Here is a 25,994-nt window from a genome sequence, read left to right as displayed (position 1 = left end):
GACTGCTCAGGGGATAGCCGGGGCAATTCACCTCTTTCTCCAGGAGAGGCCGCTGTTCTGCGCTTGCGCATGACCTTACAGTTTTGACAGCGTTCCCTGCTGTTGACCCGCCAATGTGACGGCTCACCAACATGATAAACTAAGTGGGTTAAGAGGTCTTAATGAGACAAGCCTCCCTGTGCCACCCAGTTTATACACCTGCACTTGGACGGTGGTGATGTGGTCTTTTCAAAAGAAACAAAAGAACCCTCCTGTTCTTGCCTCCTGTCAACAGCCATGGACCCAATCTCCCTCACTAACTACTGATCCTGCAATGAATTCTTTTTCCTCTAAAACAAAAGAGAAATCAAGAATAGATTTCAGTACAAAGCCGTCACCTCATTCTATTTTATTTTTCCAAATTATGAAAAAAGAGCTAAGCTACTTAATCACTTATGTACATACTTACATTTATTTACAAAGATTTAGGTCCTCTCCAAACACAATATACAATAAAAAAAAAAATTGAGAGACAAGACAGCATCCAGTCACAGTCAGTGCTGATGGTAGAGTAGAAATGAATGCTTAGCATTTGTTAGTTGTCATTTCTTCTGTACAACATTGCTTCTTATGAAGGATCTATTCAAGTGAGGCTTCCACAGTTTCCTGAAGGATAACGTAATACTTGAATGGTAAATCAGAGCCCTTCTCAAAGTTATTAAAATAACTTAGTTCCCAGCCACTTGATTTTGTCTTCTGTTACCAAAGAACCAATGCTATGAAATAAATGTCTCAGATTAGTATAAAGTGAGGTCAATCTCGGTTGCAGTCTGAGTCTTAATTACCCTCCCATTCTTATGTGGGTAGCCTTTTGTGATACACACATCAAAAGCAAGGGTGCTAGGGAGCAGAGAGGGAGGGAGACTGTTCTTGGGCACTCGTGGGCTGGCAGCTGGAGTTCCACCAGAAGCGCTGTCCTCAGTGCACAGCAGTAATTATTAGTCCCATCTCCTCACACCAAGTTAGCCTTTGAGTGTAACTGAAATTTCCAAGTAACAGAGCTGAGCCCGTAAGACCCGTATGTAAACTGTCACCCGTTCTAAGAGTTATTTCCTTCTTTGCCACATGAATCTCCTTGGGGATAGTTTTCTTCCCACCTCAGTTTCTCTTCCTGTTTAGTCACCTCTTTGGTGACGACAGAACACTCTTGGGAAGCTCAGAGGAAATCAGTCCAAACACCGAGTTACAGCCTTGCCTGAGCAAGTCCCTTCAAACTGAGATTCCATTTCGTGGCTTTTCTGTCTTCCCCACTGCCTGTATTTCCACAGACCAGATCAGACCAGAGTTCCCAAACTACCTGCATTCCTTTGGTAAAAGGAGTTTATGAAAATTCAGTGCTGGAGTCACAGAGGTGAGGTAAAGGAAAGCAAACAGGAGTTTTCCTTCTTAAGAACCTCGTACAACATGAAAAGGGGTGCTATGGACTTTTGAGGGGGATAAAGTGGGCAGCGCTGCTCCAATGCTCCGGCAGGCACAGTTCTCTGCAGGGCAGCCCCCCCTGGGGATTTGCACCCCCCCGTCCCCCCACCCCCTCCCCAGGGGTCCTCTCACCCACTCCCACAGCCAGGTTCATCCACTGCCAAAGGATCAGGTCTGCATCTCAGCTCTCCTTTGGGCTGAGACCACTTGCAAATCTTTCTTCCCAGAGAAATGGGGGACTCTGCTCCCTTTTTCATTCGACTGACTTTGTGATCTGCTTCCCAGACATTTGTATGAAACAGGATAATGACCAGCTCTCCCGGAAGCTGTCTAAACTGAACTGTCTCGGTGAGAGGTGTAATAGCATGTCCGTCTTCCCTCAGGTATCTGTTCTCTGCTTGGTTGTCCTCAGATATTTTTAACTGGGTTTAAGTTCTTCCTGATACTTTCCTCATGGAGATGTGACAATTTTGCATCTCTTCCTGGTTATGCTTGTCCCCTCCCCAACTCCTTCCCCAATCCCTGCCCCTCCATCATATCTATAACTCTTTAACAGTTGAGTTTTGGGAGCCCCCCCCGCTGCAGCCACAGTGGGCTCTTTAAATCTAAAAGGTATCTGAGAAAACGTGAATTCTGCAATCAAGGGGGAGTTGACTTCATATGAAAGTTCAGCTGTTTCTACATAGGCCAATCTGCAGTGTCGAACTATTATAGAAATACAAGTGAGCCCCTACTCGAGATTTGCTGAAGAAAATGCGATGTATAAAATATCAATTATTTGTTTTTCTATGAAAATGTGTTCGGTTAAGAAAACACACACACAAAGGAAACACAGAAAGTATAAAATCTGAATAACAAACAAAAATACACTGAGAAAAGTAAGCACACAGAGCCCCACGCTATGTAGGTTTCTCCCCAGGATGTTACCTTAAGATGTTAGTTTTATCTTCCTAGACTCATCATCCCAGAACCATGTTTTTCATGCAAATCTCTCCTGCTCCAGAACCTACAATGGCTCCCTATTCCAATATCACCCCATTTTAATGCCTCTGACTTCCAAAGATCTTCTTGCAAATGTTGTCTCTTTTGCCAGTTCTTCAATCTGATGCCGAAGCAGCAGCTGCTGGTAACTGTGTCTGGATCCTGTTTTTGTTCATGATATGGGCCCGGCTCGGACCTTGGCTCCTGAAGTGAACCCAACCTGTGTACAGTTTTCCTGGGATGGGAGAAGGAGGGAGTATATTGTGGCGGTTAACAGGATAGCCCCTGGAGTCTGGCGACCTAGTTATGAATTTTAGCTCTACCACTTATTAACAATGTGACTTGACTTCTCTGAGTCACACATTCACTGTCTCTAAGCCAGCTGTAATGATACCCCCATGCAAGGCTCATCGAGAGGGTTCAGTGAGAAGTGTATGGAAAGTGGCCAGCCCAGTGCCAGACAACCAGTTGGTGCTTAATTAACTGCGGTTAGCACATCTCCTGATGTTACTTATTACTGTTCAAGGCAACTGACAGATAAGTAGAACCTGGCTCCCCGAGAAGCAGACCTTCTCCGTCAGGGCTGTTCTGCGCCTAGTACACGATACACCATGTACCCACTGTGCAGTCCACAGGATCCTTACCTAGTTCTGTGTGTTCATGTGCTGACCACGACGTACCAGAAAACCTACAAATAAAGACATTTTCATCTCAATTAAAGAACAGAAAAGAAGCTGAAATCTGGAGTTGCTGGCGAGAAGCCTAAACCAGGGAAATTCTAAAGTACAGCCCTGTGGAGCTGGCATTTCCTACTCTCCTAAATGTAAATGCTTACATCAAACTGGCTACAGAGTTGGGCCAAAGAGTTGTTCAAAAATTGGTTGTCCAATGACAGAAAAACAAAAACTACTGACGAAATGTTTTTTTCTATAGCAGCTTGTGCGTAAAGCTAAGGATGAAGGGAGCCTAGAACGGTCTGGACCAGCACTGCCTGATAGGAATAGAGTGTGAGCCACGTAAGTAATTTGAAATGTTTAGTAGCCACATTACCAAGTAAAAAGAAATGGGTAAAATTAATTCTTAATATATTTTACTTATTAGCTCAACATATTAAAAATATGATTTTAACATATAACCAATATAAATATTATTAATGAGATACTTTATAGTCCTTTTTTTTTTTAACTAAGTCTTATAAATCTGGTGTCTTTTTTTTACTGACTGCAGTGTCTCACTTTGGACTCCCACATTTCAAGGATTCAAGAGCCACCTGTGACCTGTGGCTACCATTCAGCACAGCACCGGTTTGGATTTTAAGATACGGTCCCACACGTTTGCATCAGTTTCCTCCCCATCAGAGGCATCAGCTCTAACCTGTAGCCATGTTAATGGTCCAGCCTCTGTGTCCACAGGCTTGACTGAGCTCTAAAAGTGTTTGTCAACTACAGCCAGTAGTGGGAAGTGTTTATATTCAACTCTTTCCCCTTCTGAAGGCTCCCTGTCAAATGCCTCACCTTCCAATTACTGGCTTTAGGGGTGAGGTACTTGCTGAACCTTTTTTTTTTTTTAGAACAATTCTTTTTCAGGCACTACCAGTACTGACCACTGGATTAAGTTTCCCTCCACTGAATAAATCTTTTTTTTTTTTTTTAATTAGACCAACCAGCTGTTCGGAGTTATATGGGTACTCAGTGCTACTTTTCTTCGGTTCAGGAGTTCTGGTGGTAAACCCCCAGGAAAACACTCAGTGGAAAATTATTTTCATTTCTGAGGACTAATCTGTTAAGGAGATGATTAACTATAATACTGCTCTTTGGGGATTAAAAATAACTTTTTTAAATGAACACTTGAGCTCCCAAAATATTTTATTTATTGGTAATGATGCCCTAAAACTTTCTTCAGCTGATTTTTTTTTTAAATAAGTTTAGAGGAGAGTCAACTGACTGATAATCTATTACTTAGGGATCTTTATGGTATTTGCAAGCTATAATATGGAAATGGTACCCTCAGGAAATCACAGTCTACTGCTAATATCCCAAAATAGTCTAGGGCAGTACTGACCAACAGAACTTTCTGCGAGGATAGAATTGTTCTGTTTGGTCTAACGTGGTAACAACTAGCCATCTGTAACCACTGAGCACTTGAAATGTGGCTAGTGCAAACTGAGGAACTATATTTTAAATTTAATTTAATTTAATTTTATATTTTAAATCACTACAAGTGGCTAGTACCCACTGTATGGAACAGTGCAAGTCTAGGGAAAATGAAATCTCATTTGTGAACTTGATTCGAGACATGAGTATGAAACGCCACGGACCCTGGATGCCATCACCTTGGAGAAAGCTTACTCTTCAACCTTCCCTGTGCGGGCGACAAATCGGTCTCACGAATTTCCTTTTGGTTTCTGTCACCGGGACAGAACATGCTGGGACCAGGTCACCAGTTCTCCAAGGCATATGGATTGCTTTCTGGGTTAGCCCAAGATCTCAGGGGACTGAGGAAGGCTCAGGAAGGCAATACAGGTAATCTCAGGTCATTTATACCCACTCCAGGTCACCCAGCTCAACAAAAGCTCCATCCTACCTGGATCTCCTTCTGGGCTATGGGTCATAGAAATTATAAGCATGGCAGTAAGAGGTCTTTTGCAAAATCTGGCTTGAAGACCAGAAGTATAACTATCTGTTGAAGTGGACCACAGACGGGGGGCTGGGGAACAGTCCCAGGTACACCTGGCTGTGTTCCAACTCCTGTAAAGCTCTCTAGGGCTCGAGGATTCATTCTGCCTTAAGATAATTTGGAATCTTGGGGAACCTGACACACTCAGCAACCCCAGACAATAAGTAAAACGAAAAAGGTTTTGTTTCTTTTGAAATGTCTAAAATTTCAAACTTTGTTTTCATCTTCACACTAATCACTTCTTGGCCTTTGAAAAAACAATTCAGGTTTGCAAACTTTTTCTTTTTAAAGAAAATACGTGATGGGCTGGGGAGGCTACTGCTCAGTGGTAGAGTGCATCCTGAGCATGCACGGGGTCATTGGTTCAATCCCCAGTACCTCCATTAAATAAACAAACAAACAAACAAACAAACCTATTACCCCCACCTCCCCCACATAAAAAGAAAGAAAGAAAAAAGAAAGCTTTAAAAACAAGAAAGAAAGTATACATACATTTAAAAAATAGTGCAGCAACTACAACTGCTGGCAGTATTGCGAAAAGCGCGTATCTGTGCCTTGTATTATCTGGAAAAAAAAAAAGAAAGAAGAAATATAATTAGCTGAATGGACCAAAACTGCAATACAGTTGATCCTCCTTATTTGCAGATTCCGTATTTGCAGATTACCAACTTACTTAACATTTCTTTGTTATTCCCCGAACCAGTACACCCAGCCCTTTCACAGTCATGCGTGGAAGGGGCAACAGAATGGTGGAAACCGCGATGCACGATACACACGTTCCAGATGCTGGAGTCCCCAGGACTCAGGCCCAGTACACCTCTCTCCGACAACTGCTCTCTCCAAGTGATCGCGTCTAGTCCCAAGGCTTTATTTAAATGCCTCCTCTACTCTGATTATGCCCAAATTTATATCTCCAGCCCTGACCGTTCACTAGAAACCTAGACTCACAAGTCAAAGTGCCTTATTTGATGTCTCCATTTGGATCTAATAGGAAACTCAAACATGTCCCATATTTGTGTATTTCCTCTACACACCTGCTGTTCCCCTGCTTTCCAGTCTCAACAAACAGTAACACGATTCATTCTGTCGCTTGGGCCAGCAGTCTAGGAGTCATTTGATGTTTCTTACTAGACACCCTTTTTCCCGACTCAAACCACTAGAAAATCCTCTTGGTTCTATTTTCAAAATGTATCCTAACCCGAACCACTTCTCCCAGCTCTGCTGCTATCACCCTAGTCTCAGACACCATGCGCTCTTGCTTAGACTAAGAGTTTCCAAATTAGGTGCACACACACCAGGGAGTACATAAGATGACCAATTAGGTGCAAAAAAAAAAAAAACCCCTCTATTTATATTTACTGTTCATGTCATTCTTCAACTTCTTTAAAATTTGGTATATGTTTTAAAATTGTACAGTATATTCATTTTGTAGTGCACTGTGGTTGAAGCATCTCTTGTTCCCCAATAATCAATCTCTCCTTTTAACTCCGGTAATAAAATCCCTGTGTTTAACCTGGGCATGTGGCCAGCCAGCTAAGGAGGGGACTTCCCAGCCTCCCTCAGCTAGACGTGGCCATGAACTCAGGCTGGTCCAGGGAATATGAGTGGAAGTGATACATGCCACATGCAGTCTTTAAAGGGGAGGACCAGATTCTATCCCTCCCCTTGCCCCTTTCCACTTGCTAGGAAACAATTAGAGATGTGAACCCCTGTTTGACTCCAGACAGCGCACTTTTTAAGCTATAAACGTTTGAGTATACCTTTCCAAAAGATAAGGATTCTTGGTAAAAGATAACCATGCCATTAACATACTTAAAAATGAATTGTGTTCAACATAATCAAATATGCAGTCACTGTTTAAATTGCTATTTTTTACTTTTTTCGTTTAAATCATAACTAAATAAGGTCCATATATTGCAATTAGTTGATATGTTTCTTAAATCTCTTTAAGTCCTCCCAATCACCTCTCTTTTTTTTCCCCTTACAATTTATTTATTGAAGAAAACTGGTCTTTGGTCCTACAGAAATCCCCATAGTCTGTGGTAAGATTTAACATGATATGGTTTTCGGAAGCCAATTCCTGCGAATCAATTCAAAGTTTTTTTTTCCTTAATCTGATTTATTTCGAGACATATGAAGAGTCAAGATGGTGTCATGGAAGAAAACCCCAGAAACTGGAAGACTTCAATTTCAATTCTATTTCCATGACTTCAGTGATCTCGAAGTCACCCCACCTGGCTGAACCTGTCTCTCTACTCATAGAAAGTAAACAACTCCTGTCTGACCAGTCTAGAATGGTGGTGATGAGAACCAACTGGGACTGTTATGTGGAAGGTTTGCCGAAGGGCAGCAGGTTAGTCAGTCTGCTTTACTGTGCTTCATAGATAAAGCATTAGAAAGTCTGAATAAAAAAAATCAACACTTGAAAAGTAAATGCCAATATGTAACTGTTACTCCTTCATGGATTTGTACCTGTTGGGGCACATGCAACTCCCTAGAAAAGGAGTTAAAAATCATCATGGGAAAAAGAGACCCAAGACTTTATTGTTGAAAAGAACCATTAAGATCATCAAGTTCAGGCCCCAGATTTATAGAAAAGAAAAAAGTCTTCCCACATTTGGTTAATGGAGAAGTGTGTCCACATTACTCTAGGATTTACAGGACTTGAGAACTATCTAAGTAATGTTTCTCAAACTTGCAAAATCTACCACGTAATGTGAACTATTGACGTGGGGGGAAAATGTAAAAGAAAGATGAATCGCAATTATTTAATAACAGAAAAGGTTTGTTTGTAAATTAGTAACACTTATTTCCTATCAATGATAGGGATGCTATTGTGACGATCTTTTCTCAGGGTATCAGTGGGGAAGAGCATCTCCCCTGGGCATTCCATTCCAAGCGCAAAGGTTAAATGAAAACCATACAAGGGCAAAACGCTTGAGAATCTTACAACATTCCATATAATTCTATAGAGGATCTTAGTCAGAAGTAAGTTCCTTCAAGTGGTTTGCCTCTTTGAACACTTGAACATCTTGGAACCTGAACGCTCTTTTCAAGATTTCAACTCGTTTGTTCATGCCGTGGATGGGATCTTCTTTCTCTCTGTTGGTTACGTGCGCTGCACACATGTCAAAGCCACAAGCACACTAGTTTTGTTTCTTGTTGTTCTCACTGTAAAGCAACTATCTGCTAGCACATAAATTGCATTTCCACACTGTATGCTTTGGGTATTATGCAAAACCCAGTAAGTGGAATTAATAAAGGCATGTCTGCTCCCAGCATAATAACTGTCATTAACTTTGCAGCCGTTTTTCAAATCTTCTTGGCAATCGTGCGACTAATACACATGGTGCCTCTTTGACTGACACCTCCATGGGTTTGGTCTTTTCTCTGTTTTTAGGGGCCAAATCTATCAATTATGAGTTGGAAGTCGTTTTGTACTTTTTCTGGAAATATTTGTGTTACCCAAGAAGGCACCCTGCTTTGTCTGAAAATGATAGCACAACCTAATGGCTTTAAGTTATTATCTGAAAAGTTTCAAAAAAGTACGACACATGGGAGACTTAGGAGGAATGGCTCAGGAATCAAAAAAAATTCGAGTGTTTTTATATACATTTGTTGAAAGAGGTCATTAAAAAAATGTGACTGCAAGTTTACTGGAGAACTGGACCCAGGCAATCAGAGGCTCCTCACCCCATCCTGTGCTTGGAATGTATGCTTTCTGGTCCTGCCACGGGAACTGTTGTCAAGGACGCACCCTAGAGAGACTTTCAAGAGCTGAGAGGCCATCTGGGCGGTGCATGTGGCTGAACCCAGTGAAAGCCTCTATACAAAGATTCGGTGGGCAGAGACAGAGATGGACTGGTCCTGCAGCCCAAGACAAGCCTCATGAGGAAGCTGCCTGGCTGGTGGGGGTGGCCTGCCTCTTCCTTCAGTCCCTCCTTGGTCTCCATAGACAGGGGCCAATTTACAAACCAACATCCTTGTATCTATTAATTGGCCCTTTTCTGTTTCCGTTGCTTGTCTAGAAAAGAAATTTCTTCACGGAATCACCCTATCCCAGTTCAGAGAGACCCACACTCTGTATTTGCCCTGGAATCCTGTTCACCCTACAAGTGTGATGTCACTCTGAAATACAATATTAACTATTTTCATCTCTTATGTTTTAATGAACCACTTTCGAATGACTGATCCTTCTGTCTGTAAACTGGGGATATAATGTAAAAAACAGATAATAGGAATTGTAAATTACAAACATACATGATACTTAAGCAACATAAAAGACCATAGCCGAGACAGATTGTCACGCTATTAACCAACTATTAGCCTAGACAAATGTTTCTTATGCACCTTCTTGTAGCACATGGGCAACCTTGAAGAGCACAATGGTTATGAAGAGTATCAGAAGCACTATGGTGACTAATTAAGAGCATCATCTCTGAAGCCAGATGGCCTGATTCCAAAACCAGTCTCTACCACTTACTGGCTGTTGACCTTGGGCAGCAAGTTAAACCCCCAACTCAGTCTCAGTTTCTCCTCATAAAATAAGGATAATTACCAGATCGTGTGGGGACGTAATTAATTAATATATGTTTCAGAGTGGTGCCTGACACAGAAAGTCCTGAAAAATGTTATCTTTATATCTAGAATGGAGTGTCTGGGAAAACAGTAATTCATTTTACTTCTCAAACTTGTGAAATGAACCTGAGCAACGACATCTGTGGTTCGAGATTCACCAACCACTGGTGGTCCAGGATCCCCACTGTAACACATACGGTCACTTACCACTTGGGGCGCAGGTTGACAAAGTGATGGATGACTTCTGTTTGAATAATGGATTGCTAACGACACACTGAACTTCCTGTGAAAGATCGCTGTCCTTCAGAACATACATATCAGATGGGTAGAAGCTGGAGCCGCTTGGACACGGCATGGTGGGAGGACACTCCCATGAGTACTGCAGGAGGTCTGTGTGCCTGCTGGGAGGCTCCAGTATCATGCATTGGAGCGTAATATTTCCATCGTTCAACATGCAGTTTACTGTCGGTAATGGAGGAAACTCTGAAAAAAAAAAGTAATTCTTTTTAATTTTTTTTTAATGGAGAAGAATAGTATCTGGACTCTTTCTGTACAAATTCATGAAGACCTCCAACTTCCTCATGAGCTTGAAAAGACCACCTCTTGGAACACCAAGGGGAGAGAATTCTCTCCTCTTCTGGGTCAGATCTGTCTGCTCAAACTCAATGCAGACACAGGCCCCCAATCCCTTATCCTCAATCCCGAAATCCACTAAGTTCTGAAAGCCGGAAGATTTTTTTCACAAAGGTTTATTATCATATTTTACTAAGTATATTCACATGCAGGAGTATAGGGTGCCCCCTATAAATAAGTGGAGTGCTTCTTAACACACACAGAAGAAATAGTTTATACTACCTTCCTCAAATCTGAAAAAGATTGAATCCCAAAAGGCCCCTGATTTTGCAAAAGGTACTGTGGAGCTATACTGCGAGCTGGCCCTGCTCAGAGGTAGAGGAGGGCGTGGCCCATGTCCCACACCTGCCTGTCTTGAGGCCTCGCTCCCAGGTCTCCTCTAGGAAGCACCTCCTGCTGCCCAAGGCAGCTGGACGTGCAAGGATGGGTAAGACACTCACATGTCATGACCCGCCACTGTGGCCTCTAAAACCTCCATGCCAATTAGCTCATCCCATTAGTCACTGGTTTACTTATTAATTCATAGACCTTCTCACATCTCTCCTTTCCGCCAAAAGCTTATCATAAGAGATCTGAGAAAACGTAGAAATACATGAAATATACAAAAAATGGTCATGGCAGTGTTTGGATAATAAAAGTTCAATACAGTGTAAACATCTACTAAAAAGCATATTAAAGTTCATCAAGATGATGGGATACTATGCTGTCATTTAAAATGACATTTATTTTCTAAGACAAAGGAACACTTAAGCTCCAATGAATAATCTAAAAAATATAGGTGTTCAACTCACTTTGCCTCTATTTTGTCCTCTTAATTCTTTTTTTTTTAATTGAAGTACAGTCAGTTACAATGTGTCAATTTCTGATGCACAGCACAATGTCCCAGCCATGCACATACATACATATATTCATTTTCATATTTTTTTCATTAAAAGTTATTACAAGATATTGAGCATAGTTCCCTGTGCTATTCAGCAGAAACTTGAATTTTTTCTCACTCAGTGAAATAACACCCCAGCCTGCCTTGTTAGAAACCTGAGCCGCACATGACTTCTCTTTCTGCTTAGGGCTTCCTCAGTTTGAGGTTCAATCTAGCTCACATAATTTGTTACGTGAGCCCTTAAAGTTTTTTCTTTGTTAAAGGAACTCTTAGACACACACACACACACACACACAAGAGCGTATTCATTGCAGACCACCTGCTATCAGTAAGCAGGGTTACAAGTGGTGAGTCATGACGGGCACCACTAAGACTTGTGTTCAAGAGAAAAGGCATAAAGAAGGTGAGGGGACGCTTGGAAGACCCAGGAGCCATGCTTCATGATTTGGCCAAGAACGAGTCCTGAGCAGAAATGACAGCTGAACCCAGTGCTCAAGTAGCAACTTGCAGCCTCTTCTAATAATCACTTCAGAAACCCATGGGCTCCTGGAAAACAACAGATAACCCTGATCAGTGTGATAATTCAAAATCACATTTGTACTTGGCCTTCAAAGAGAGGACATTCAGACACGTGCTACAACATGGACGAACCTTGAAGACATCATACCAAGTGAAATAAGCCAATCACAAAAGGACAAATCTTGTATGATTCCACTGACACAGGGTTCTTAGAGTGTTCAAGTTCTTGGAGACAGAAAATAGAACGGTGGTTGCCAGGGAACGGAGGGACGGGGGAATGGGAAGTTAGTGTTTGATGGGTACAGAGTTTCAGTTCGGAAGATGGAAAGTTTTGGAGATGGATGGTGGTGATGGTTGCACAATAACGTGAATGTATTTAATGCCACAGAACAGTAAACTTGCAAATGGTTAAAATGGTAGGTTCAATGTTAAGTATATTTTACCACAATAAAAAATGGAAATAAAAGAGAATTTTTAATCTTCTTTTTAAGCAGTAGAAACCTTTCTCTAAATTAAATCTTAAGCACAGACCAATATTCTTCAGAAGGATAATAATTTGCTCTAGTGGGCTCAAAATTAGAGCCCGGACTCCTCTTCCCTCAGGCCCACCCTGCACACCACACGCCCACCGCAGCCCCAGGCACTTCCAAGGAGCCACACGGGTCTCCAGCAGAGCTGAGAAAAACCTGTTCTAGGTACTGCTTGTACTTCTGTCTACGTCTGCAGCCAGGCTGGGCACTTCTCGGCGGCAGGAAACCGAACTTCGTGCTTCCTTGGACACATTCCCCAGCAGCACTTCTTAACTATTCACGCGAGTAAGGATCCCCCAGGGTGTGTGTTAAAATGCAGATTCCTGCCCCGCGCCCCGTCCCACGTGACTCTGACGTGGGTGCTCTGCGTGTTGTTGCAGATTCTAATTTACAATCTAGTTCAGCCCATGTCTAGGGTTTCATCAAACACTTTCTAAACTGGACAGAGGTGCACCACGAGGCCCTCAGATGTGCATCTTCGGAGGGTCAAGATTAGGCATTATTCACGTCTTAACCCCAGAACCCGACATAATATAAGACACATATTGGCTCCTTAGCAAAGAGAACCGATGTTGGATACATGGAGGGATGGATGGACAGATGGATATACTCTGGGAGACAATCTTCAAATTACTGTCTCCACTCCACAAAATGTAAATTCTTCAATCAGTTCACCTCCGAAAAGGAATGAAACGGTGGCCAAGGGCAGGGACTCAGGAGCCTGACTGCCTGGGTGCATACTCCAGCTCTGCCAAGAGCCACTTGACCCTGGGCAAAGTATCGAAGCCCCCTGCGCCCGGCCTAACTCTCCTGTGCGATAAGGAGACAAACAGGATCTACCTATGTGACTGATGCAGATGAAATGAGTTGACACAGATAATAATTCATGCACGAACTCGCAGGCAGCTCCTGGCACAGCGTAAGTGCTCCACAATGCTCGCTGTAATGGAGCCCAGGGCTAGCAGGGCGAGGCTCCCCAAAGGGTGTCCGATACCACAGGAAGAGTCACTGACCAGAGGCTGGGAGGCGTGAGCTCGTGCCCTGGCTTGCTGGGCGATTTCAAACCTCAGCTCTTAGTAGGAGCTGTTTGACTTTTAAGAACTCACCCAGCCCAGGCCTGGATGGAGAAACCCATTGATAAATCTGCCTCTCTTTCCTCTGTCAAAGGGAGTGCAGGACTTTATGAGGTCATTGTAAAGGTCAAGTGGAATGTGGACACCCTGGGAAGGGGAACATGTGGATGTACTAGAATTATCTTCCATGTTGTTAGAGCCCCAAGAACTGTACAGAAGCTCTTTCCAATGGTTTTGCTACAGCACTGTCGTCAGGAAGCAACCCTGGAAGTACCTATCCTGCTCACCGAAAAGCAGGCAAACCTTTCTGTGGCATCTGGCTCAGAGCTTCTGCACCTCAGATCTTTCCGTCTGCAATCTTCATATTCTCTCGCTGCCCACGGGACTGAACACAGCCATAGCTAATGAGTATTAGGTGCATGTCTGCCTTCAGCAGCTGGCAAGAAATGTGCCCACTTCATCCCTGAGACAAGTCAGTCAATTTATAATTAATGAAGTCAGCTCACTGCTCTGTAAGAAATGAGGATTTCTCATACATATCTGATGACATTTGCATATTTCCATAAACTTTAATCCAAAGTCACATGCCAGCCCCGGCCATGTGAGGGCAGGGCAGTTAGTTCCACTCCCATAAACATTACCATCCTCCACACAATAAAAGCGGCAAGAGGATGGGGCAATTAAACGTTGATGGTGGAAATTTTCAGGGGACTTTCAGGGAAGGAGGAAAGCCAGATGTTCACTTATACAGAAGGACGTAGATGCCCCAAGCTTAGGAGGTGCCAGGAAAGCCCCTTGTCTAAAATATCCTTTCTGAAAGGGTCTGGTGTCTCCGGAAGATTATCAGTCTCATTACTTAAGTCTTAACATACCCTCAAGGAAGTGTGACTTACTCATTTCTTAAAAAAAAAAAGAAGAAGAAGAAGAGGAAGAAGTATGACTAATGACTTTGACATTCAAATGTGGACTCTTGAGTCATTTTATATATTTTTATAACCAAAATCTGTATCTTACTGACTCTTTCTTGGAAGTTATCTTCTGATTCTTTCCTTTCCAAACATTTGCTACCAACACCCCTGTCTACCTGGATGATTACAGTAGCTTCTAACCTGGCACCTCCTCTCTCGAATCCACTGTAAATACCTACCACCTGATTAACCTTCCAAGGCACGACTCTGCTCCAGTATCAGATACAGTGGCTCAAACAGGACATGGAAAGCTCAGATTTGAACTGCTATATTGGACTCTGTCCTGCTCCACCTCCTGAAACCATCTTATGCACTTCGCCACCAGCTGAATCTTCCTAAAACACCCTTTCACGTAGAGGAAGTCAGCCTAGAACTACATCCACTTCTAGGATAAAGTAAGTGAAACTATGACCCAGTAGAAGTGAGAGATGGGTACAGGTTGAGTTGTGAATGCTGGGTGGCAGCACAGAGAAGGCAGCTATGAGGCAAGAGCATTACCAGGACATTTGAGAACAGCAAGGAGGCAGGGGGCGGGGATGCCACGTCACAGGGACCAGATCTCATACAGCCTTGTAGGCCACTGTGAAGATTTTAGCTTTAATGTAGAGTGGGATGGTGCCACTAGAAAGTTCTAAGCAAATGAGTGACATGATCTGATTTCTGTTTTAAGAAGATCACTCTGGCTTCTGTGTTTAAAATTAAAGTGTAGGGACAAAGGTAGGAGCTGGGAGACCAACTTGGAAGCTACTGCAATCCTCCAAAGGGGAATGAAGCAGTCCTGGATCAGCACTAGAGGAAGTGATGAGAGGTGGTCACATTCTGGTTATATTTTGAAGGGAGAACTAACACAATTTCCTGGTGGAGGGAATATGATGTTCAAGAGAAAGAGAGGTGTCAAGGACGAAATCAAGGTCCTAGCCTGAGCAACTGCAAGGATGGAGCCGCCATTAACCAAGAGGGGGAAGACTTTGGAAGGCACAGGTTGTAAGGGAAAGATCATGAGCTCATTTTGGGACATGTGGTATTTGAGAGGCCGGTTAGCTATCTGAATGGAGACAGAGTAGACAGAAAAGCACAGAAGGAGCTCAGTGAAGGTCTGGGTTAGAGCTCTAGATCTGTGCATTATCAGCATTGAGATGATATTTAAAGCCCTGACATGTGATGAGCCCACCCACTTGGGTGTGAATGCAGACAGAGAAGGGAAGCGTCTCCAGTGTGCAGAGGTTGGAGGAATGTTAAGAGGATGCAGGAAACAGCAAAGGAAACCGAGAAGAGACGGTTAGTGAGTTAAAAGGAAACCAGCATAGGGTGGCGTCCTGAATGCCAGGTGAAGGCAGTGTTTCAAAGGGGAAGGAGTAATTAGCGTGTCAAAAGCTGCTGAGTGGTCGAGAAAGAGGCTCAGTGAACAACATTATTACTGAAATAAGTCAGACTGAGAATGATAAATACTGTATGATCTCACAGATGGAATCTAAAAAGAAAAAAGCGAAACTCACAGAAATAAGAGATCAGACTCGTGACTACCAGAGGCAGAAGGTGGGGGAAGGGGGACTTGGAGGAAAGTGGTCAAAAAGCTATAAACTTCCAGTTTAAGACAGATAAACACTAGGGTTATCATGTACAGTGTGAGGACCGCAGCTAACACAGCTGTTTCTCATATTGGTAAGTTGTTAAGAGTTCTCATCATAGGGAAAAACTTCTTTTTCCTTCTTTTCTTTTCTTCTTTCTCCTTTTTTTTTTATTGTTATCTCTGTGAGAAGATGGATGTTAGCTGAACCTATTGTGATAATCATTTCACAATACATGTAAATCAAACCACCATGCTGTATGCCTTAAACTTACACAGTGATGGATGCCAATTGTTTTTCAATAAAAATAAAGAAGCCCTGGGGTGTAGCCATCAGCCTCTGGATCACTGCAACAAGGAAAGAGGTTTAGAGGTGACGGAAGGAGACTAAGCCAGACGCACCAGTGAGAAGCACGGAGGAACCTGTATCCTTTCTCTAGTTTCACTTTAAAGTGATGCAGGAGGAAAAAAAAAAAAAAACACTTCTTGTGTGGGCTTCAGGTGCAAGCAGGCACTCTAACTGAGACAGCACCAACCAGCAATGGAGTTCAAAGAGTTCTGAGCTCATGGCTGCCACTGCATCCCTTTCTAGAATATTCCCAGCAAGACAAATGGTGCTGCTACCAGCCGCTGTGCCCAACTTATGCTGTTCTCCCTACATCATTCACATCCTCTCCTCACCCAGAGGAGGACAAGGGAATTGAAAGTGGCTCCTGGGTACCAGGAAGAGAGGAAAACCCCAACAACAGGTGATTACTCATTCTTTTAACTCTCATAAACCACTGATTTGTGCTAGTCTTTTAAAAGAGTTGGAAACTTGCCGTCTGAACAAGCCAATTTATGGAATACTCACCAATCACTTTGAGGGTGTACTTGCTGTTATTTTTAATACTTGGCGACTCAATTTCATACTCATCTTCATCTGATACTTTTAAGTTGAAGATGCTGAGGCTACCCGACACGTTGTCTAAATGAACTCTGCCTTCAAAAGGTGGGAAGGCTTTGACACCAAACTGATCATCCAGTTCTACAACTTTATCCTTTCCTTTTTTCCATACGATATCCATAGTGGGTTTAGAGGGTGATGCACGTAAAGTTACATTCCCGTTCAGCGCTCCAAATATTGGTTGAGAGCTACAGCCAGTGAAATCTAGGAGGGAAAAAGAAATTGGTTAGGAAAAATAACATGATTTTCTAGAAAATAGAAAACTATCTTCCAAGATGCCCCTTTGGGGGGAAAAGATTACATTTAGTGGTAAAAATTATTCACCAGCTACTTTGTGTACTAGCTCATAAACTGCTGACAAAAAATACAGGAAGTAGAACATGCTTGACCCTGTATGTTTATTCTTTTTAATATTTTTTAGGGGGGAGAGGGTTTTGTTTTGTTTGTTTGTTTTGAGGCAATTAGGTTTACTTATTCATTATTATTTTTTTTTTAATGGAGGTACCGGGGATTGAACCCTGGAACTCGTGTATGCTAAGCACTCAGCTATACCCAATGCGCCCAAGTTTACTTTTTAATAGGGAATTGGGACCCACAAAAATCCAGGAAATAGATTCAACATTTATAGTGCACCAACTATGTGCTTGGTACTATGGGCAACACTGGGAATATGGCAGCAAACAAGACAGGTACTGCTCCAGGACTCAAGGAGAAGACATTGAGAAGGCAAGGAGAGCCCCCCAGTCAACAGCCTTCCCTAGGAAATCACACTGGAACCAACACAGGACAACAAGCCACTGAGAGATAAGAGGAGTCAGCGAGCTGACGGCTGGGTAAGGCGGGGAGGAGAGATGACCATGCGGATAGAGAAGCAGCACCTCCAAGAAGGCAGGCCCTGAATCAAGAAAGCGCTTGGTGTGTTTGAGGAAATAAAAACAGTTAGTTCCAAATGGCTGGAAGGAAGAGAGCAAGGGGGGAAGGGTGGGGGAGTGAGGCTGGCGAATCAGACAGGGGCCCGATCACAGTGTATGTGAGTGAGGGGCTGGACGGAGTCAAGTAAGATGTGATTAGGGTTTGGAATTCATCCGAAAGGCAAGGGAAAGCCACAGAAAGGTTCTTAACAGAAGACTGGCGTGACATCATTTCAGCTGCAAGAGGTTGACTTTGTCTGCAGGGTGGACACTTGCTGACGGAGCAAGTGTGGAGGCAGAGAAACCAGAACAGAGGTCAGTGCAGTAGCAATGAGCGAGTAGCAGACTGGGACACCAGACCAGGGTGTTGGCGGTGAGGCCAGACAGGTGAACAGACATAAGAAACATCAGAGAAAAAAGTCAACAGGATTTAGTGATTGGATGAGAGGCATAAATGGTGACTGTCAGGCCTCTTTCTCGGCTGACTGAGAGGTGCCATTAATTGAAATCAGAATGACTCGGAAGGAAATCGGGTGTGATGAAGACTCAGGACTCAAGGACTGGGTGCAGTAGTGTGTTGGAACCAGCTGTTAGCATCTCTGCCAGGCTCCATTCAGTGAAGTCTGGTTGAGAGCTTGCCATCTACCACAGTGGGAGTATTTACAGCAAAGAAACTGACGAATGCCTCCAATCAGAGCCTCCCGCCTCCTCCACACCAATCCGGTTGGTAAACATTTACTCTCACTACTCTATTGGGATATTCTTGATACCCCAAAATGGACTTGAATACACTGCGCTCCAGACTTGACTCTCTTGTTAAGACAGACGAGGAGCCGTTAAGAGGAAGGCATTACAGACAAATTAAAACTTGATTGAAGCTTTTGTCTAGTAGCGATCAGGGTAATTGAAAGAGCACAGGAAAAATCAAAACCATGAAATAGAGCAATTGTAGGCAACTGTGTCCAGTAATTTCAAATAAGAAGCAAGTGCACCCGATTTGTCTATTTGCGAGGATTTTTAGAGCCCATCTTCCTCAGTTAAGGAAGACTGCCCTCAACGCACGGGCATCTTTCTGTCGTTTTGCTCATCATGTACTTTTTCTCCCACTTAACCAGAGCCCCTGAAAGGGATGAAAAGGGATAGGACCTGAGGGGTGAGAGTCTATCCACACACAACAGTGGAGCCTTGAAATGTCTTGTAGATGAATAAATGAATGAACAGATGAGAGTTGGGAGGGAGGTGGAGAAAGAAGAAGTCTGGGCTGAACCGCCACACTCTGGCTGCAGAAAGATGGCTCCCATCTTTCCCAAGAAAGGTGATGTTTCCTGGGATTAGGAACAGGAAAGAAGCATCAGGAATGGTGCTCACAATGGATAGAAGCATGGGTGGAAAAAGGAGAGACCAGTTCAGAAAAAAATCATAGTAATTTTGAGCTGGAAGAAACTCCAAGAATGAGTCAAAGTACCCCCATTCCACAGGTGAAGTGACAGGGCACCAAGAAAAATGAAAGAAAATGTTACTGAATGTTCACCCCCTGCCAGTCATGTGTTCACGTACTCTTGGGTCCCTTTTTAATCCTCTCCACATCCCTGTGCAGTAGTGTTGCTAGCCCCATTTCACAGATGAGGAAACAGGACCCAGGAGACTTATCGGTTGCTCAGTGTCATTCAGCAAGTTTATGGCAACTGAGGGACCAGGACAGACCTGACTCTGCCCAGGCCCTCACTCACATACACTGTGATCTGGCCCCTGCCTGGACTCGCCAGCCTCATTTCCCCATCCGTTCCCCGACTGCTCTTTTCATTCTAGCTATTTGGAACTGTTTTATTTCCTCAAACACATCAAGTGCCTTCTTGATTCAGGGCCTGCCTTCCTGGAGGTGCTGCTTCCTCAATCTGCATGGTCATCTCTCCTCTCCCTACTGCCCAGCTGTCAGCTGGCTGATGGATGCTAAGGGTAAGCAGGCTCTAAGACATCCAAGTGGAGCTGTCCAGTCGTCTACTGGGTACACAGGGCTGGGGCTCACAGAAGATACAGATCTGGGAATCATTACATGGGTAGAGGCTAGGTTTATCATTTCCTTCCTCTAGTAAAGTTTTTTCTGTTGCACTTCAAAGACTGACTATAAAATAATTTGCTGATATGATCGTTTCCAATGAAAAAGAAGAACTGGAGAAAGGAAACAGTTTTTTTCTCAAGGTCACACACCCTGAATGAATGAATGAATGAATGAGCAAACAGCAGCCAAGGAAACGAGTCGGCAGTGAGCTGGTTGCTTTGCTGATAGTGGTGAGTGGTCAAAAAAGGGACCACAGGGACGTTCACTTACCATGCCAGAGAGCAGAAGGGAGAGGGCCCAGACTTTCAAGCCAGTCAGGCCCAGGGGGACACTCAAAAGCGCCCACCACACTCGGTTTCCTCAGCTGTAAAATGGAAATCGTAATGCCTACCCCAAAGATTGTTTCGAGGCTTGAATAAAACTGAGAATCATTACACAATGGCTGACATGGAGCAGGCTTTCAACAGAGTTTTCCCTGTTTTTCTTTCAATGCACTGAAATCAAATGCAGTGAGTGCACCATCAAGGTATTCACTCTAGGGCACCCTGGTTGTGTGAGAATTCGCCAAGGAGTGACTGTTCGCTGTTTAAAAGCAGAGAGAGATGGCGGGGTGGGGATGTATCAGTCACTACCTAAATAGATATTCTATTGCCAGACAGAATTTTTTAACTACTGGAGGTTTATGTGCTTTAAAGGATACTGAATGATCTTTTTAAAGATATGAGGGTGCCTGCATGTAGAGTGCTCATTTCCAGTTCCAAATACTCTTGCAGCGTCCTTATAAAACATTGTCATGACACCCAGGTTTTTTTTAATTTTGTTTTGTTTTTGCTTTTTTTTTTTTTTTTTGAGGTAACTAGGTTTATTTATTTATTTGTTTATTTAACGGCAGTACTGGGGATTGAACCCAGGACCTCATGCATGCTAAGCATGCGCTCTACCACGGAACTCTGCCCTCCCCACCATGACACCCAGTTTTGATAGTTTTTTGTATGGCTTGAAGCCTAAAGTGGAACTCAAATATTTTGCAGACAAAGTGACCTGTTTTTTGATTTAGAAAATATGGTCACCGTAACTATCGGATTAATGAAATGGGGCCCCCCCCCACCCCTTGCTCCCAGCCACAAATTCCTCTGCACATTTTCACTTGGGCCCTAGAATTTAGATTGACTGCTATTTTCGGTTTATTTAATCAAACATTATGTAGCACTTACTATCTGCTAGGAACTGTTAGAAGAGCTCTACAAACATGTATTCAGCGAATCTTCTTAAAAACTGTACCAGGCAGGTGGTTTTTATTATTGTTGTTGCTGTTGTTATCTTTTATTGAAGTTGATTTACAATATTGTTTCAGGTGTACAGTAAAGCAATTAGACAGGAGTTAATTTTAACCCTATTTTGCAGATGAGGAAACTGAGGCACACAAAGGTTAAGTGATTTTTTTTAATTAAGTAGTGAAACTGGATTTGAACCCAGACAGTCTGACTCTTAACCATTGTTTCTTTTTGGCTTGCTATGTGGTATACGGCTGTTAAAGACAGGGACACGATACAGGATATCGCAGGATGCCATTTCTACAATGTATCGGAATAGCAGATGTTGGGAATGAGAAAGTCAAACTGTTCTAGCTGGAAAGTCTGAAACCTACAGGGAAGGCATCAAGCTCAGTGGTCCCCAAATCACGGAATGTCAGGTCCTCAGAGGACCACGCGCCGCACCACACCCTTCCTCATGTACATGAGAAAATTAAGAAGGCTTGATTGAGCAAGAGAGCGATGAGCCCAAATCTCCAAAATATTACATGAGAACCCAAATTCAAACCCAAGCTTGGTGATGGTGGGGTTTTTTTTGCCTTTTTTTTTTTAACAACTTTTTTTTTTACATTTTTTTTTAATTGAGTAATAGTCATTTTACAATGTTGTGTCAAATTCCGGTGTAGAGCACAATTCTTCAGTTATACATGAACATACATATATTCATTGTCACATTTTTTTTTCGCTGTGAGCTACCACAAGATCTTGTATATATCTCCCTGCGCTATACAGTATAATCTTGTTTATCTATTCTACATTTTGAAATCCCAGTCTGGACTGGGATTTTTAACAACTTTAGATGTTACAAAGGGAAATGAGACAGGGTTTCATAATCAAAAGACCAAGAGAAACTAAGTTGAAAGGAAAGTCTAAGAGTTTGTCCTTCTCATGTGTGATGGCAAGTAACCTGTGAGATGCGGGGAAGTAAGGGGGGAAAGGGGACAAGAGAGACTCCAGTGCAGGGAGGAAGAAAAGCTAAGGGTGGGGATGGTCAGGGAGAACATAGGGGAAAATAAAGAAGTCGTAAGGACACAAAATCACAGGAGCCGCTGAGAAGCCTGAGAGAACTGACAAATTAAGCCCTGAAATAGAAACCAGCAATTCAGCCAACAGAGGGGCCATAGATGGGCCAGGCGTGACACCAACTGGAGCAGTGGACTGGAACGCCAGGGAGCCTGGCTCATCTGGAGAGAGGCCCCTCAGCTCTTACCCATGTGGACAGGTGGAAATTGCCAGATCTTCTAATTTCCCCCAAAATGCTGGATATTCAAATTTTATGTGAAAACTGATTCTGAAACGTTGGCAACTAGCTCACTAGCTCCAACCTGAGCGGAGGGGCATCCCACAGCCAGGCCAGCCCCAGGAGGACAGACAGGGCAGTTCTCGGTCTTCGCTGTATCCCTGCAACCCAGCCCATGAAGGACGTGCGGTAAACATTTGTCAAGTGATTTAACTAAACAGATTTAAACACAACTTAAACGTAGTCCAAAAGCCAGGGCTTCCTGAATCATGAAATTTGAGAGTCGCCCCAAAGCCTGAGCTTTGTAAGACCTCCAGTGGATCCTGGAACCTGGCTGCGGAACCATGAGTTGGCAAGGAGAGGTGGAGATGTGTACATGGAGCTGAGGAAGAAATAACCCGGGAGCCCTCATATGCACTCAGAACAGAGCTCTTTCCTCCCCACTGCCCGCCTCCAGACCCAGAGCGAGACTGGAGGCTCTGCTGGCTTCCCGCTCCCTGCCTCGCTCCCCGCTTCTCTCCCTCGGCAGCTCCTTTTGAGATGTTCCCCTTTGTCTCCTGCTTTCCCTTCAGGTTGAACTAGGTTTCACCTACTAGGTGCTGTGGGCTTCAGGGCACTGTGCCAGATAAGCCTGTAACCACTCAGGTTGTGCCCCCGTAATCAACATTAACAGCCTGTCTGAGGTTTGAGGAAATGTGATTTTTTTTTTCACGGATGCCATGTCTTAGAGACGCGCTAACCACTCTTCTGGGACTTGGAGGAAAGGTATTTCGGGAGGTTTTTTTGTTTTTTGTTTTTTTCCTTCTTCTTTAGAAATGAACAATGTAGTTTTAAAATACTTCTTTCTCTCTCTAAAATATCTTTAAGGTTCCACATGGCTGCAGATTTTAGCAGTTAAGGTAAAAATTCATCTGATGAAAAGAAAAAAAATCCCCTGAAAGTTTCAGTACCTGAACATATAAATCTTGGTTTTTCCCCCTGAATGTATGACACTATAATGATGACCAGTTAAAGGTTCATTCAAAAGGGAGACAGGACGGCCCTGGGCACTTTTGTACCCAAGTGAGCAGATGGGTTTCTCCTGCAGACAGAGGCTTGTGACCTTGACCTTGCTCCTCTCAATTCAGCATCACAGAACACTTTCAGTTGACACCCACTTGGAGTACTGGAGTGGCGGCAGCCTGAGAAACGGTCTCCGGAGACAAGCACACACGCTCACAGTACAGACAGCAGCCACTCTCCTTGAATGCCTAGGCAAGTGCTGATGTTGGGTAACCTGTCCTACTGAGCTCACAAACATGCTATTCATCATTAGCCCCCATGCCCCCATTTTGGTGTAGGAAATATTCTCATCAGGCACGTAGATAATCAAAGGAAGAGCACAGTGCTTTTACTTGAGGAAGTTTAGTGCAGCTTATTTCTATAACCTAGCTCTTAATAAATCCAATCCAAATAAGACGTAGGCCAGGTCAGCCTCAACAATAATATTTAACAACAATAATATTTAACCACATAACAGCAGCAGTACATTTACTAAAGGCTCACTACGTGCCAGACAATTGTTCTAAGAGATGGATGGATGGCTTGATGGACAGACGGATGGATGGGCAGACAGAAAGATGGATGGGTAGGCTCACTTAATTCTCAACTCAGCTCTATGAGGTAGGTCTTATTATTCATTTATTCACACACAGAATATTTATTGAGTCCCTCCTATGTCCCAGGCACTGTACTAAGCAGTTAGGGTACAGCACTAAGCAAATCAGACAAAATCCTGCCCTTTTGGAGTTCATGTTATGGGGGCCAGGGGAGGAACACATTAAATAGAAAAGTAAGCATCTTTTATGTTAGGTGGTGTTGAGTGCTATTGTGAAAAATGAAGCCGAGTATGGGGGAGGATGAGTAATACTGAGGAGGGAAGTTGCTGTCAGATGGGAGGTGGTCACAGTTGGCATGTGAGCAGGGCCCAGAAAAAGTGAGGGAGAGAGCTTGAGCATATGGGGAAGAGCGTTCCAAAGAATGAGAACTACGAGGTTACAGCTGAGGAAACTGCGCCTCAGAGGTTCAGAAGCTGACCGTGGCCACTCAGCTGTCCAGGGCAGAGCTGACATGCAGACCTAGGTGGCCAGCTCACAGGGCCTGCACTGTCAGCTACAGTGTGACACGCCTCGGTCTTTCCTCGCCAATTCCACCCTTATCCAGTCCAAGTCAGTGATTTCTGTTTCCGTGACTGCTAAAAGCAGAAATCTACTGGTCTCAGCTGCATCACCACTGCTTCCCTGTCTCCATCTATTTCAGACTGAAACTGCAGCCACCTGACTCCCAACAGACAATACATCCCCTGGTCCCCCAGTCCCAGAAACTCCCCAGAACTGGCCTCACATATACTCTCCGCTGTCAAGCTAGTCCTTGCCTCCTGGATGAGCTCACCCAGGATTAAGATGTTAGTTCTTTAAATCAGCTTCCTTTGAGCTTTCCTGTCTCCTGTCATGCTGAAATACTCTCCTTTTTATTCCTTATCCTTGCACTCCTTCTTTCCTGAGATGTTCCCCCTCAATCCGTGCAGTCCAATTCAGTAGCCACTAGCCACACGTGGCTTGTGAGCACACGCAATGTGGTTAGTCCAAATTGAGTTGTATTAATGAGTATAAGATACACACCAGACTTTAAAGTATGAAAAAGAAAATGTAAGATCTTTAACTAATATTTTTTATATCAACTACACGCTGAAATGAAAATACCATAGGTATGTAAGGTTACATAAAATATATTGTTAAAATTAATTTCACCTGGGGTTTCATATCAGATTTCTATTTAACAGCATATTCTAGCCTTTTCTTTCAAGACACCCACATCACCTCATGCTCAAAAGTCACATTTGCCTTTGACTGTTCTCGTCTTAGGATATATCTGAGACCTACAACAGCATGCCTTGGGGAACAAGGTTCTTTCTAGAGCTATTTAAGACTGTAGGTCTTTTTTAAACTACTCTCCAAAGTCTGATTAAAGGTATTTCAGTTCGCTATTGATCATTTCACTAAATTTTTTTATAATCCCTATTCTTTTCTAGTTATTCAGTTCATAGTTGAGATATATCCGATAAGAAGTTAATACCCAAAATATACGAAGAACTCATACAACTCAATAGCTAAACAAACAAACAACCTGGTTAGAAAACAGGCAGGAGACCTGAATAGACATTTTTTCAAAGAAGTCATACAGATGACAGACGGCCAACAGACACATGAAAAGATGCTCAGCATCATTAATCATCAGGAAAATGCAAATCAAAACCACAATGAGAAACCACCTCACACTGGTCAGAATGACTATCATTAAAAAGACAACAAATAATAAGTGTTGGCAAGGATGTGAGGGAAAGGGAACCCTCCTGCACTGTTGGTGAGATTGTAAATTGGTGCAGCCACTATGGAAAACAGCATGGAAACTCCTCAAAAAACTAATAGAACTTGTCATAGTCTATCAATTTCATTTCTGGGTATTAACTCGAAGGAAACAAAAACACACTGGAAAAAATATATGCATACCAATATTCATTACAGCATCATTCACAATAGCCAAGAGATGGAAGCAATCTATGTGTCCTTCGTTAGATGGATGAATAAAGAAGATGTGGTATTTACATACAATGGAATATTACT

At 43.2% G+C, this 25,994-nt stretch overlaps 1 protein-coding gene across 2 annotated transcripts in view; it reads right to left on the bottom strand.

Annotated features, from left to right (window-relative positions):
• CD58 (CD58 molecule) overlaps nucleotides 1-25,994 on the bottom strand; it is a 35,588-nt gene that overhangs the window by 1,308 nt on the left and 8,286 nt on the right. Inside the window, exons 2-6 of one of the 2 annotated variants that reach the window (XM_032486961.1) lie at nucleotides 16,717-17,013; nucleotides 9,901-10,176; nucleotides 5,608-5,679; nucleotides 3,084-3,127; nucleotides 358-2,674 (exon numbers count right to left, since the gene is read on the bottom strand). In XM_032486961.1, the coding sequence (XP_032342852.1) occupies nucleotides 3,084-3,127; nucleotides 5,608-5,679; nucleotides 9,901-10,176; nucleotides 16,717-17,013 (689 nt within the window). In that variant the 3' untranslated portion in view covers nucleotides 358-2,674. Of the gene's footprint in view, nucleotides 1-357; nucleotides 2,675-3,083; nucleotides 3,128-5,607; nucleotides 5,680-9,900; nucleotides 10,177-16,716; nucleotides 17,014-25,994 lie in introns of those variants that run through there. The other variant, XM_032486962.1, reaches the window with a different exon arrangement.

This window comes from Camelus ferus, chromosome 9, assembly GCF_009834535.1.
Source record: "Camelus ferus isolate YT-003-E chromosome 9, BCGSAC_Cfer_1.0, whole genome shotgun sequence".
In the NCBI taxonomy this organism is placed as follows: domain Eukaryota; kingdom Metazoa; phylum Chordata; class Mammalia; order Artiodactyla; family Camelidae; genus Camelus; species Camelus ferus.
This window is presented reverse-complemented; position numbering and strand designations above follow the sequence as displayed.